The 14957-nt window shown below is 38.5% G+C and overlaps 1 protein-coding gene across 8 annotated transcripts in view; it reads left to right on the top strand.

Annotated features, from left to right (window-relative positions):
* Positions 1–10600: 10600 nt before the first annotated feature.
* Positions 10601–14957, top strand: part of GRIA1 (glutamate ionotropic receptor AMPA type subunit 1) — a 333609-nt gene continuing 329252 nt past the window's right edge. For 5 of the 8 annotated variants that reach the window (XM_088475695.1, XM_088475691.1, XM_088475690.1 and 2 more), the window contains exon 1: positions 10609–11143. In XM_088475695.1, coding sequence (XP_088331821.1) covers positions 11053–11143 — 91 coding nt within the window. In that variant the 5' untranslated portion in view covers positions 10609–11052. Of the gene's footprint in view, positions 11144–14957 lie in introns of all 8 variants that reach the window. The other 3 variants (XM_088475693.1, XM_088475692.1, XM_088475694.1) reach the window with 2 other exon arrangements.

Here is a 14957-nt window from a genome sequence, read left to right as displayed (position 1 = left end):
TTGTTGATATACAGTAGATGTATACAAATATATACATAAAAGTATAAAATATAAAATTATAATTTTATATAAGAAGTTTTATGTATGGATGTGGTTTGTGTTGAAAATTATAAGGGAAGCTAAAGAAAGATATGGAAATTTTCCAAGGGTTGTCGGGAATAGAGGGGTATGGATTATAAATATATTAAAAATTAATTAATGGTGATATTGATAATCCAAAGAAGTAGAGGAAGGGGGAGGGGGAGGGGAAAGGAGCAGGGATCATAGAGGTACAGTATTCAGTAATTGAACTAACTTCAATCTGAACAGTATATGGAGAAGGTATAGTAAAATGACTATCAAAATCAGGTATAAAAATTATTCTGACTATAAAAATTAGTATTTTACTCTAAAAAAACATTTTTGAGTGAGGTCACTATATCTCCTCCTCTCCAATGGGGAGTCACTTTTTGAATTCCTATAAATCTTAATCCACTGGGATTTTTATTATGTTTATCTAAAAAGTGCTGTGACAGGCTGTGCATGGGAAGTCCTTTATTTATATTATATATATGCTCAGCTATTCTGATTTTTAATTTTCTTTTTGTTTGACCCACGTATTGTTGGCCACAAGGGCATTCTAATAGATATATAACCCCCTCTGTCTCGCAGGTTATTTGTTCTTTTACTTAAAATTTCTCCAAGTTTTGATTAGATTGGAAATCTTCTATTCTTTTTGTTGAGTGCTGAGCATGGTTTTGGCATCATTTGCATGTTAGACACTGGAAAAACTCTTTATTTTTTGTTTCTTTTTTATCTTCTAGTGGTATGTAGCTCATTGTTAGTTCTTGCTTCAGGTTCTTTGCTTTCGTGTAAATAATGCTGTTGCATCGTGCAGCAACTACAAAACAAAAGAAGACATTTACCAACGGCATTGGCACATTCTACATCTAGATGAAGATCTCAAAACCATCATTTGAGAAAGACCAAAGATTATTGCAAAGGATGCAAAAAACATGCTCGGCACTCAACAAAAAGAATAGAAGATTTCCAACCTAATCAAAACTTGAAGAAATTTAAAGTAAAAGAACAAGTAGCCTGTGAGACAGCGGGGTTTATATATCTATTAGAATGCCCTTGTGGCCAGCAATACGTGTGTCAAACTAAAAGAATACTAAAAATCAGAATAGCTGAGCATATATATATATAATATAAAAAAAGGACTTACGACACACAGCCTGTCACAACACTGTTTAGATAAACATAATAAAAATCCCAGTGGATTAAGATTTATAGGAATTCAAAAAGTGACTCCCCATTGGAGAGGAGGAGATATAGTGACATCATTTAAAATGTGAAACAAAATGGATTCATACCCTGGGAACTCTAGCCCCTAAAGGACTAAACATCAATTTTGACCTCAATGTTTTTTTAAGTAAAATACCATTTTTTATAGTCAGAATAATATATTATACCTAATTTTGATAGTCGTTTATTATACGTTCTTCATATCCTCTTCAGATTGAAGTTAGTTCAATTACAGAATAACTCTATGATCCCTGCTCCCTTTCCCATCCCCTCCCTCCCCCTTCCTCTTCTTCTTCGAATTACCAATATCACCATTAATTAATTTTTTAAATATTTATAATCCATACCCCTCTATTTCTGACAGCCCTTGGAACATTTCCATATGTTTCTTCCTCTTCCCTTATAATTTGAACACAAACCACATCCATACATAAAATTATATTTAATTATAAATAAAATTATATATAATTTTATATAAAATTAGAATTTTATATTTTAGACTTTTATACATATATATATATATATTTGTATATATCTATATCAACTAGTTTATCTTATTAGTATGTCTAATGTATATTTACAATACTGATAAGCTCCTGAAAATACATTACCCTTATTTTATACTCATTAATTGTATTATTTTTTTCTACAAAGCAATACATGCAACCACAACTATGTGGTTACCACCATTTTTAAATTAAATTTCTGGACCTGGGTGTCCATTTTATCAAGAACAATAAATAAAGTTTTGCCATTTGATTTAAAATAAATACAGCCACTTCTGAGCAGTGCAATATCCTTGAAAAAATATCCAGTGAGATATGAAACGCGTTGGAGACTGGATGCTTCCCTGTGCCTCTGAGAAACCCCAGAGTGACGTCATCCATAGCCATGGGTAACCACCTCAGCCAGGCTCACGTCGGAAAGATCTCAGTGGCAGCGCTATCGAGAAAACCCGCTATACACCGCCAGATGCCAGGAGGTATGATAGGGTCAGCTTACTCGGGACAGCTAGATCCTCCAGTGATTGCGCTCCGAGGACTATTGCCATCACTCTCAAAAGTTTTATCGGCACTCTCCTTCTAACCTTACAAAAGGGCTATCAACACAAACCTGTGCAATTTCTGAACCTTTAAATATTTATACGTTTTTGAAGTTTTGTGGTTTATTTTTATTTACTTTTTAAGTGTATGCATTATGACTTTTAATATAAACACATATTTACACATATTATACAGCCCTCATTTACACACATTATTTAAGCACTATCTTTAACTGAGCTGCTATACATATAAAATCAGCGTGGATAATTCATTTTATTCTCTATAGGAACCTCACTTAAATGCTGTGGGTAGTGTTCTCACAATATATATATTCAATAAGTGCTTACAAAAAAAACATAAATGCATAGTGTGACGTTATCTTAACATAATACACCCTTAGTGATGAGTCACAAAAAAGGAAGTGTCCCACAAAGCGTAAGGAAGAGATCGCAGAGTATACAAACACCAATGTGTAATTCTACTCTTACTTGAAAGTATGTCCTCTCTTCCCAATGAAATCCTCCAAATAATAATGATATATAGTATCCATGCAAAAGAAAGGAAAAAATATCTAGTGTAACAATGCCAGTAGGTAGCTGGAAGCAATTATTTTAATAATGCTCCACCAAAGTGACAGTGGGAGAGGGAGCAGGACAGAGGAGCTGGTGAGAGGTCAGAAAAGCAGAGGGGGCGGGGCCTGGCAGAGTGGAGGGTGGGGCGGGAAAGCCAGAGACTGAGGAGTCATTTACATATGAGTAAGGGTAAGATCTAATAATTAAAAAAAAACTGTATACATTCACACAAGTACGCACTAACCTTGAGACTGTTGGCTGCACAGGTTCCAGCGCTGCCGGTTGATCTGGTTCCTTATTGTTCTGCTGAACTTGATCTGCAGGTCTGCTCCCGCCGTGCTTTCTACTGGCACACTGGATCGCCAGCAGCTGCATGTTTTGCCATCCAGGACTCTCTCCCCCAACCAAACAGCATTATCCTCTCAGCTCTTTTTTATCTTATGTGCTCTGTCCATCCTACACATCCGGATTTTTCCCTTCTTTATTTTTATGTTTACTCTCAGTTCTCCCTCTTTTTTCCTCCTTATTGATCCCCCCCAGCTAACCCTCTCTGTTCTGACTGTAACCCCCCTGCTGCTGTCACTCTCTATCCCCAAGCTCTCTCTCTTCACCTTTAACCCCCTCTCCCTCGCCCTGGTCGTTTATTGCATGAACAGATTGAGCTGCATGCATGCTCAATCTGTCAATTTGATGAACAACCCCATGTTACTAGATGTGGCTGGTGAACGACATATCGTACAGTTATTCACTACATTGCGAGGTATCAAGCGTCTGCACGATATGTCGTTCGTACTACTGTGTGCCGGACGAGTACATACATCGTCTAGTGTGTACCCAGCTTTACTGACAGTGCTTCGTTACTGGGTGTAGGGGGGGGTGTGCCCTCGAGGAACCAATGGTAGTAATGCTCATGGGAGAGTGATAAAGTACCAACCAAACAGCTCTTCACTGTAATTTTTGCAAACACAGCCTGTAAAATGGCAGTTGATTGGTTGTAACCTTATTATCTCTCTCCATAGTATCTCTCTACAAGGTTTGATACACCTCCCACCTTGTGAGAACACTACCCACTGCACTTAACTGAGATTCCCTACAACAATTACAAGTTAAAATGCAAACCTTATTATGGCTTGATGGAGTACTATAGACTTCGCTGACATTATTTCTCCATTTTACATGAGATAACCCAGTTCGTCAATTACTGTTAATCATTCAGTGTCAGCTGTCTAATGTGTTAATGTATTACAGAATGATTGACAATATTGCTTTTTGGAAATTGAGTAACCCCATTGGGAATTTAGCAAACCACTAACATTGAATGGGTAGATCGCTTTAAAAAAAAAAACATCGGAGACTCTTCTCAGTTTACACAATGCTTTCTAATGGAGAAGTATAGAAAAGAAACACTCAAAATTATTTTCAGTCATTTCTTAGTCATAATCACTTAACCCCTTTGCAGCTGAGGCTTTTGTCACCCCTGTGATGATCCTTTTTTTGGTGCTTTTTGGTTTGGTCATATTCAAACATTAACATCAGGATTATTTTATGCAGTAAAAGTAAAATTATACTGTAGCTTGTTTTTTTACAGAAGACTTTCAATTTTCAGGAAAAAAAACATTACTTTGTGTATACTGTACTTCACACAGCAAAGAAAACCTTTCCAAAATGGACAAAAAAAAGTTGTTTTTTTTAATTGAAATTGCAAGAAATTGAACTAAAATTAGACGTGAATCTTGCTCTGGCATTTACCCGCGTTTCCAAAACAGCAAAAAGCAATATTTTTTACAGGTTTTCATAATACACCTGCTTTTCAAAATGATTAGGGCTGGCTCGAGGCATGTTCAGTGCGCGCGGCCGCATGAGGCCACCAGGGCTGTCAGGTGGCCAGTGCGGCTGCACAGTGCAAAATCCAGCAGCTGCCGCAACCTGGCTGGCTCCAGACTAACCCCGCCAACCACTCTATTGTTGGCATTATTGGTATAATGTCAAGGGGGGATCGGGGAGGGAAGGTGCGGAGGGGGAGGGCAGTGGCAACAGGGCAGCATAGAATGGCACTGGGTGCCGAGAAACTTAGCACCGGCCCTGAAAATGATATTGCTTTTAATTTATCATTTTCTAGTTTTGTAGAAAAAAAAATGTAAATTGATATAATTGCGCTGAAGTCTAGAGAGATGATATAAACAATTTTAATAGGATAGAGTCAACAAAAATACATAAAATAAGTGTCACAGTGCATCATTTCATGTAAATACCATGGATAAAAAATGTAAACAATAAAGGCATATAAAGTGTAATCCAATAGAAAAGTTTTTCCTGAATCATACCATATGGAAATGGTGGTAAGTGGGAATATGTCCAGATTGGAAACAATGAAAACAATGAGAAGCATATAAAGTGCATTTCAATAAAAGGAAGGATTTTCCTGAATCATACAATATGAAAAGGGTGGTGTGTGAGAATATGTAGTCCAAAGCGTCCCAATTAGGCATTCGTCGACACACCACCTAGCGTAGCCAAAATGTGATAGGTCCTTAGAAATCCAAAGTACAACAGCACGGCATGGAGCTCAACGCGTTTCGGATTTAGATCCTTTTTCAAGTGCATGCCGCTGTGAGTGCAGATGGTACTATTTAAGTGAATGAAGTGGAAGTGGATTCCCATGAGTTCCTGCGCCGATTCCCGCCACTTGTGTGTCACCTGGAGTTCCGAAAACCGGAAGTGTGCATTCCACTATGATTGCCTGGAACCGGAAGTGGATGCCGATGACGTATTTCTGCCGCTTGCGTGTCACCGGAATTTCCGAGAACTGGAAGTATGCATTCCACCATAATAGCCCGGAACCGGAAGTAGAAGAGAATGAAGTTTGTGTTGATATCCCAAACATGTGGTTCACCAAGGATTATGCATTCCAAAGAGCAGGAAATGGGAGCCATCTTCACTTGAATAATTTATATACATGTTTCTGACCTTTTTCCACCAAAAACTAGTGTGGTACTTCATATTCCCACACAGTCCAACCCTCGTAAGGAAAATAGGTCAGTTAAATAAATCCAGTGGTGCATGTTGGATAAAAAATAAAAAACAAATGATTAATGACAATATAAAAAAATGGTTAAAACATGATTAAAAACTACTGTAAAAACCATTTTAACTCAAAATCTGACTTGAGGCCATTTGGAATTAGACTATCCAAAGTGTAAATCCACTCCATCTCTTTTTTAGCTAATTTGGTTTCTATGTCCCTAGATCTACACAACTCTTTCACCTGTTCAATACCTTTAAACATTTTTAAAGCAGACTCTGAACTATTATGATGTATTTTAAAATGTTCTGTTAAAGGGTGATTTGAGGAACCTTTTTTAATATTATATATGTGTTCCGACATGCGGGTCTTTAGATTTCTTTTTGTCTTACCTATATAAAGAAACCTACATGTACACTCTAATAGATATATTACATGTCTGGAATGGGAGGTTATGACACTATTAATGATTAATGTTTTATTATTGGCTTCAAAAGTAGTGATCTTTCTAGGATTGTTTTGATGACTAGTGGATCGGCACATCAAACATGACCCACATCTATGGAAACCCTTTGTTCTCTGACTTATGGGTTTTTGATCACATAGAGTGCTTTGTACTAATTTATCTTTTAGGGAGGGTGCTCGTCTATATATATAAAAATAGGTTTGTTGGGTAAAGTATCTTTTAAAATCGGATCCTCTTTTAAGATCCGCCAATTTTTGGAGATACTCCTTTCCAACTGCCTATAATGTGAGCCATATTCAAATTTTGAATCCATAACAGTATTGTTTTTAGATTTTTTTATCAGATCTTTTCTTTCAGTTTCGGATACCAGTCCCAGGAGATGGAGGAGGAGATCAGTGCATGTCTGGCAGAGGTGGGCCCACAAGGTAACTGCAAAAGGCGTGTTCACCTCCCACTCTGGTCATTCCCAGTTCTACATTGCCAAGGATTTTATGAGGTTAGCTGTGGGACAGAGCATGATAAACCTGCAATCATTAAACCTTCCAAGCCAAACTAATGAACAACAGAAAAACCTCATCTTAATAACAGGGTCTACTGTCACCAGGAGAGATGGATTTGTTCATATTAGTTCATAGACCCTCTAGAAGCTGTTATACAAATCTCATGAGGGGTGGGAAATTGTCAATTTTTAATAATGATTTATTTATCTAGCACCCAATGGGACAGGAACAGGCTCTTACTGTTTCAGTGCTAACAAGTTCAACAGCAAATATTAATTTAGTTACACGTGATGAGCTAAATTAACACTGCAGAATTAATTAGATAGTCTTGCAGTCTTCCATGCACAAGGTGCTGCATGTTGGCCACTTTTGATCTTAAGGCCCCTAGCAAATATCTAGTAATGCAGAAACACTCTCAAGTGCATTAAGATATTATTCAAGTATTCAAATGATACAAAAAGTATAATTTTCTTTAAGTATGATTTAAAGGCAGAAAGCACCATTCTGCCAGTCCCATAATTCCAGTGTCAGCAATAAAATGCACTAAATGTATGTTTTTCCCACATACTAATAATACAAAGAGACAAATAAAAAAATAATAATAAATATTTAACAGTTTACACTAATGAATGAGTACAATACAGGAAAGGGTAACCAAACACTGAATAGTAATGTGTCTGTCTGGAAAATATTTTATGAAAGTAATTAGTTGCAGTGCTCATTAACAGTTATAAAGCAAGTAACAAAGTATGGCTGTAGGCTTCAAATGAGTTAAAACTTAGCATGAAGTGAATTATGACTAGGATTTACTTAGTCACAATGCTGAAATCAAGGGGGGAGGTGAGAGGAAACTACATCGGGCAATGGGAAGATAAATAGTACCTGTGAATAGGAATAATGGTGGTATTGTCACTGATATGAGAGAAAGTCTGGTATTCTTGTCTTTGTATCTATAAAACAGAAGATGTTCCTCAATCCAAGTCAGGTGTATGGAGATCGAGGCAGCAGTGCAAAAGACTTTTCCCAGGTCAGTGGTGCCTCTTGTACCATGGACCTGGAAAGAACCTGTAAGTATTCTGCAGGAGAAAGTCATGTGGAGGTAGATGTGACCCAGCTTACATGTCTGCTCCCCGTTTGCTGGTACTGTATGTATGGACCAGCTGGCTGTCATGGTTTGTTGATGGAAATTACTTGTGTTATGATTACAGGGGAAAGGCTTACTGTATATATTTTAATATTCATCATAAGTTATGCTTGCGTAGGTCAGATATTTTCGATTCATTCTTGCCTGGAATCTTAACACCTTGTCCCAGCACTACTTAATCAAGCAATAAAATTGGGTTCCTGAAGTCCATCCGCACTTACAGATGTGTCCTCTTACATCCTTGCCGATCGCTCTACAAACATGCGCACGCATCGCGCCATGAGATTACCCACAGCATCTTATGCTATGGTATGCTATGTCGTGCACTGCGATCACACCATGCAATCCTAAGGAGACACGGGTGCGAACGCAGTGTGCATATCTGCTCACGGGTACATGCCTCGCGCTATGATATCTAAGCATTAAGGTCAGGGATGCCGAGAGGTTGGGTGGGGTCGGGTACTGCTTACCTGGGCCCAGGCTTGTTAAAGGGGCCTGGTGGGAGCCCAGGCCAGCTGCTAAGGGCGTCAAATGTGCTGCTTTGCGGTGCCATGCACAGTTTGTTTTTCAGTTCTTTTCAGAAGGGGCTTGGCCACGCCTCCCATATTTGGCCATGCCCCTGTACCCGGGCCCCATTCATCTCTCGGTGGCCCTGATTGAGGCCCTGCAAATTTCAAAAATTAGCTTCATAAAATGGTATAGTCACCATAGTTATAGGTAATGCAACTATGGGGCTGATTGTGAGTCTGAAACAGATGCAACCATGGCTGCTGCTTTTGCTGCAATTGTGTCTGCATCTTTACACTAATGCCACTACTAAGTCAGTTCCTTGTGTACATCTGTGCAACCTAATGCGCAAGAACTGAGACACCCACTGTTAGCATCCGAAGACGTTGAAATACTTCTTGGTGAATCTTTAGATGCCATCATTGTTGGCACTATCAAAATTTTCCCCAGTCCTATGCTAGTCTCTCCATCTGGCCTCCTATGGGAGCGGCTCAGCATCTTTGTATATAGCTGCTTTCAGTGACATGCCTGTGACACCCACATAATACGCCCCTCCGAGCATCTTTTTAGCACAGATTACCTCCCAGTCACCGTCCAGGAATGACCTTTACGTTTCTATTGCCGTGCGACTAAATTTGATCTGCGACTCTGTACATATAAAATTGGGATGCATGTACGGTGTACGCGCACATGTAAAAAACATTGGCCGTATGCGTGAATATTGACATAACATGCAACTAAATCAAGCCCTAGGTGTTTCTTGTGTTGCACAGTAAACTTTCTTTTACTTTGACCCATGATATAGAGAGCAACACTGAGAACTGCATGTCGTGCCAAGAGAAACGGGGTTGGGGCACATAGTCGTTGAAGGCTTACCAATTCTATTCTAGCACCCTGAATTTTCTTTTTATATTGATTTTAAAGAACGTGGTACTGAAATTTATTCTTCTATTGAGAATAGATTTCCATTGAAGCTGCAATTTCCTTTATACATTTTTTGAAGTTTTTATTTTTAAATATGTAGAAAGAAAAATGCAGTAATTGCAAAGAAACACATGATACAAGGGAAACAGAGGGCTGTAATCTAGATAAACATAACATTGTGACCTTTCCTGTGTCTGTTTAAGGCCGGGTACATATTAGAATGATATCGGCACGATTTGCCATATCGGAACTACAAATCATGCATATCGTCTAATGTTTGTGCACAATTGCGTGCTCACGCGGAACAACATACAAGATTGTTTGATTGACCATGCTGCAAGGTGGTCAATGAAACAATATTGTGTGTGCGACTAAGAATGTTAATTATCGAGATCCACTCGGACCCTGATAATTAACATAATGAAAAGAGCCCCATATGAGTCACAGTTAAACAAAACTATATAGTCAATGAAACTTTCAGTATGATAAGTGATACTGTAGTTCTAGTCAACACATCCCCAAGCACGTAAGAAAACAGACATGCATCCACATATGCATTCAGAGACTTCTGGTGTACACTAAATGGAATGAGTTCTACCATCTATCACACACATCCACAGACCTGAATGTGTATTGACACTGCTCACTAGCACTGTATTCTGGACACGGTGAGGAAATCAGCAGACAGGTACATAAAATTTAAATGACAGACAGAGAAAGGGGAGCAATGTGATAAATAATACAAACCATATAGTAAACAGAATAAAAAAAAGATATATAATAAATCATCGCTAGTTATGGCATGTCACAGGAGCCCCAGCAATAGTGTAAATATGTAATCACCATGTACTATATATGCAGACTTACAATGATCACCTTTAGTTCATGGAGAAACCTAGGTTTTCCACATAAGTGCCTGTCTCATAGGGGAGACCATACCCCTCATACAGGGAGAGGAGTCTTTGTGACACTGTGACATAGGAGGGAAGGAGGGGGTGCACTTATTGTGAACACTACAGGAGGGTGTGGGGTGTATTAGGGACAGTGGGATGGAGAGATTACCCTCAGCTACAGTACATTGGCTCCGATCAGGAGGATGGAGAGGGGTTGGGGAATGTGAGGCAGTTGCTTGGCTACAGTAATAAAGGCACATTAGCATGATGGAGTGTGGAGAGAGAGTAATGTATGTGCTAGTGTGTGTGTGTGTCTGTGTGTGTGAATGAGGAGGGCTCTCATTCTCTGGGTGTTCAGTTAATCCTTCTGTCAGTTGATGTTAAAACAGCATTTTAAGAGCTGGATGGATAAAGGAAGAGGCACAGTGTAAGCGGGGAGACACAGGAGCCTGGAACAGAAGGCAAGCCTTGTTTTCAGCACCAAGGAGAGAGACACCAAAAATTCTCCACATCATCAACCAGTGCCCCTCTGTGACTCCCCCAACCCCCCCACTTTGGAACCTCACGTATAGGAAGGAAGGCCGGGTCACTCACTTCAGAGGCTTTCCATCCTCAAGAAAACAAATACAACAAGAAATAATCTTTGCTTGGGAAGTAGGGCTGATCTTTTTTCTCCGCCAATGCAAAAGGAAATATGCAGCACATTTTTGCCTTCTTCTGCACAAGCTTTCTAGGGGCAGTGCTTGGGGTGAATTTCCCCAATTTTCCAAACATTATCCAGATCGGTAAGTTCTCTGATTGCTCTTTGGATGGGAGGTGGTGGGAAGAGGAGGGGGGGTGGGGAGGGGTGGGGGTGAAGGAGTGACACACATGGGGCCTAAAGGGTTAATAAGGCAGAGAAGATCTATTATAAGAAATTGCTGATGAGAGTTAGGGTTATTATTTTTTAATAAGTGTTTTTGATTGGGTTAAAATTGGGAGGCAAAGCAAATTATTTACACCCAAAGTTTCTATGAGCCACTTCCTGCTTATCAATAGCTCATGCCTTTACTGCCTCTTGTGATGTCCCTCTGTCCCTGACTCTACTCAGCTTCCCCCCCCCCCCACCCAGCACATTCATTTTACCACTGATGCTTTAAATTCTATTAGCTTCGAATAACACATTATTGTGGCATTTCAAGGCTTCTCATTCACGACTATCTTCCTCCCATCCCCTTCTGGCATGCACTATTAACCCATTACATGCTGAGGGGAAGGAGGGGCGCAATGCATGCATAGCTCTGCAATCCTCATCTGGCACTCAAAGGATTTGTTATAGGTCCTGTATATAGGATTGTCATTATTATACAGGAACCATTGTTACTACTTATCTGCTTTCTCTGTTATCCCTGAGGGAAACGCACCAGAAGAAGCTAATCAAATAGGACAATTAATTGAATGTACTGTGCTATGCCACAAGTGGTGATGAATCTGATAATTCTACAGAGAATGTCAGAAATAGGTACTCTCATATCATGCTGTAGATTTTACAATAGATGTCTATGTGACGTAGGATCACAACTAAATGTGTGTATATCATATATGAATATTTATTGTGTGTGCGTGTGTGTTATCATTAGCTCATAATGACAAGCGTGCAAATCAGCCTAGCTCAAATAATGTTATGTGCTCATAGATTTGTAATAAATCCCCTGTTATAGAGACCACTTATGCAATAATCACTCAGCGATAGAACTGAAGCCATAAAGGCAAATGGCTGTTATTCAATATTTTATTGTTGCATATTAACCCATTGATCGCCTGGAGGGCCTGATCAGATTATCTTCATCTTATCACATGGTATATTGTCACCGGAGATTTGCAGCATTTTATCTAATATAGTTATGGGGCTGCTGCTTCTGCAGGTTGTACAGCACGTTAACGTATTCTCAGCCATTGGCACCTACATAATCTCTTCCTCTGCCACCTGTTATCTAGATCTGCTACATCGATGTATGCTCTCGCTATCGCTGCATCTGTATAGATTGTATTATTGAAGTGATCCAGTTCTGCTGCATTTTCACCAGTGCATTGATATAAGAAACAAACATTGTATTCTACAGTAGCTGATATTGGTGACATGGTACAATGATTACTGCACTCCCCATGTCACCTTGTTAGGCTAACTGTTGCTACTATACTACTGTAAGTTGAATATATATTTTCCATTCTTTCCGACCTATCCCTTGCAACGCAATATGAATTGTCTCTCAGAAGGCTATCCATTGATAAGACGTTCTATATTATTCTATATTTCTCACTCTTGCCTGCAAAGTGTCTCCATGTTGCAGCTTGATGCATTGTTCCCTCGATCGCAAGGGGTTAAAACAACATAATGAGTCAAAATATGCCTGGAAAAATGGGATATTTTTTTAAGCAATTGAATGCATTATTTTTAATGAACAAATCTCTAACTTATTTTCCAGGCTGCTGGGTCATGTTTAGCCATTGATGCACAATGAACACAAATGTACTATTGCTCTTTGCGGTACAAATGGCCGTCAGATACTTTTATTTCTATTTTTTTGGCAAGGACATTTCTTTACTGCATAGGCTGCTTTGCCATATCCAGTTTTCCTTCTCCTCTGCCAGTCACACTGCATCAGGCTCATTGTCTACGCTTGGCTGCCCTTCTTAAGGGGTTTTTGTTCCCAACCACCTGTGAGCAATATCAGAGCATTGGTTTAGGGAGAATAGAAGTTCTCTTTGTACAAGCACCATAGAGAAGATCTCCTACATAATGCCAACTAAATTTAATAGACCTCTCTGGCCAGTGATGGTCACGTAGTCATTAAGAAATGTAAATATACAGTAATGTAAAGACAGGGTGGCAGAAAGACTTAGATTGGCTGCTTATGTGAGATTTGCACTTTAACTACTTAATCCGCCACCATACTGATTGTATCATTAAAAACAGACCACAGGGCCCAAATATAATTTTTTCCCACATCATTTTTTTTCTTCTTGAATCATTTTTTCAATTCTATTAAAATCTATCTAGTAACTCCTTATTTGCCTATTTAGTGTTCACAATACGTCTGTATTATATATTTGTTTAGATATTATTTTACCAGAAAGAAATATGTTTAAAGCCCTCCTGTTTTATTTTTTAGGTATATTGTGGTTACTTTTGATCCAGATTCCCTGTTATGGATAGTCCTGTTCTAAATAATTCTACGGATCATTGTCCTCCTCAACATTCCAGCCTCTGAGTGCTTTAATTCTAAGTGCACAAGTGACATGTTGACATTGTAGCACTGGGTCTTTGCGGAGGAAGTCTTTTGTGCTTTCTGTGTAGAAGAATGTCCTGAGACATACAGATGCCCTGTGACATACTGCCTCATGCATTATTTCATGTTTCAAACGATTTAAATAGACATTGACTTGCAACTTTTTTTTGCTAGTGACAAATATATCTTGTTTTGAAGTCTACCACTATGGCGACCTTTATTGCCATTTTTATGTTTATTTTTAGGGTCTTAGATTTTAAAATTTTTGTGAAAAACAAAATAGATAAATGAATGCATAAGACTGTTCTTTAGCAGCTACAGCTTGATCCTGTATCCATGGAAAAACATGGCACACCATTTAAATTCACCGATCTTGAAGGGAATTTTATGACATGGCCAATAAACTAGGTACTAGGATTATACACATGTGATCCTTATTTGCTATCATAGCCACGAAGACTGGCAAACGGATGGAGTCTGAGAGTTTTATTGTTTTCGGGAGGGGATTACATTATTGGTGACTGAACAGATAGGTCCTCAGGAAGTGAATAGAGGAAATAAAGGGATTATCGACTATGTCAGTGTTTTTCTATGAGCCAGATTGATTTTTAACAATCATTGTACACAGTACAAGTGAGCTCCACATTGCAAAGGCCAGAGAGAATGATTTTGCTAGGAGAATATATTATATGGCATTTAACCAGTTCATATAAATGTTACAGGAGTTTTCCCAGACAGGAAGAACAGTTGGAGGAACATCTTTCAGTTTCACTGGAATAAAATGTTATATACTGTAACATAACTTTTGTTTCTGTTCCCTGGATTACAATGATGGGTATGGATTTAGCAATAGCACTTAATAGCACTTTACAGTTTTTCAGAGATTACCGAATACTAGATTATGCCTGTATGTGCTCAAATGTGCTCTCTGTATGATCTGTCTTGGCTCATGGCAAGTCTATCTACTAAATCTACTATAAATGTAATGGAGATGGAACATTTTTTCTAATTTATAAAAAAAAGAAAAGAAAGAAAACTAAAGTGTAACAAATGAATGATACCATAGACACCAGACCATAAGTTTATAGCAGTTTTCAGGCTGGAAGTACAATATAAGAGACACTCTTTGGTTCTGCAATGGCACCTTATACTTATTTATATTATCCTGATGTTCATTGTTACTTTATAACGATGAGAGTTTTGGGTTTTCGTGTCTTTTTTGTTTGATCATTTCTCTCTTGAGACCAGACCTCATGAAATGACAGTGATAATCATATTTGACACTTGTATATATACAGTATGAAAATGTTTAAAAAAAAATCAAAACATT

This window comes from Taudactylus pleione, unplaced genomic scaffold, assembly GCF_031769625.1.
Source record: "Taudactylus pleione unplaced genomic scaffold, aTauple2 ptg000176l, whole genome shotgun sequence".
Lineage (NCBI taxonomy): Eukaryota > Metazoa > Chordata > Amphibia > Anura > Myobatrachidae > Taudactylus > Taudactylus pleione.
This window is presented reverse-complemented; position numbering and strand designations above follow the sequence as displayed.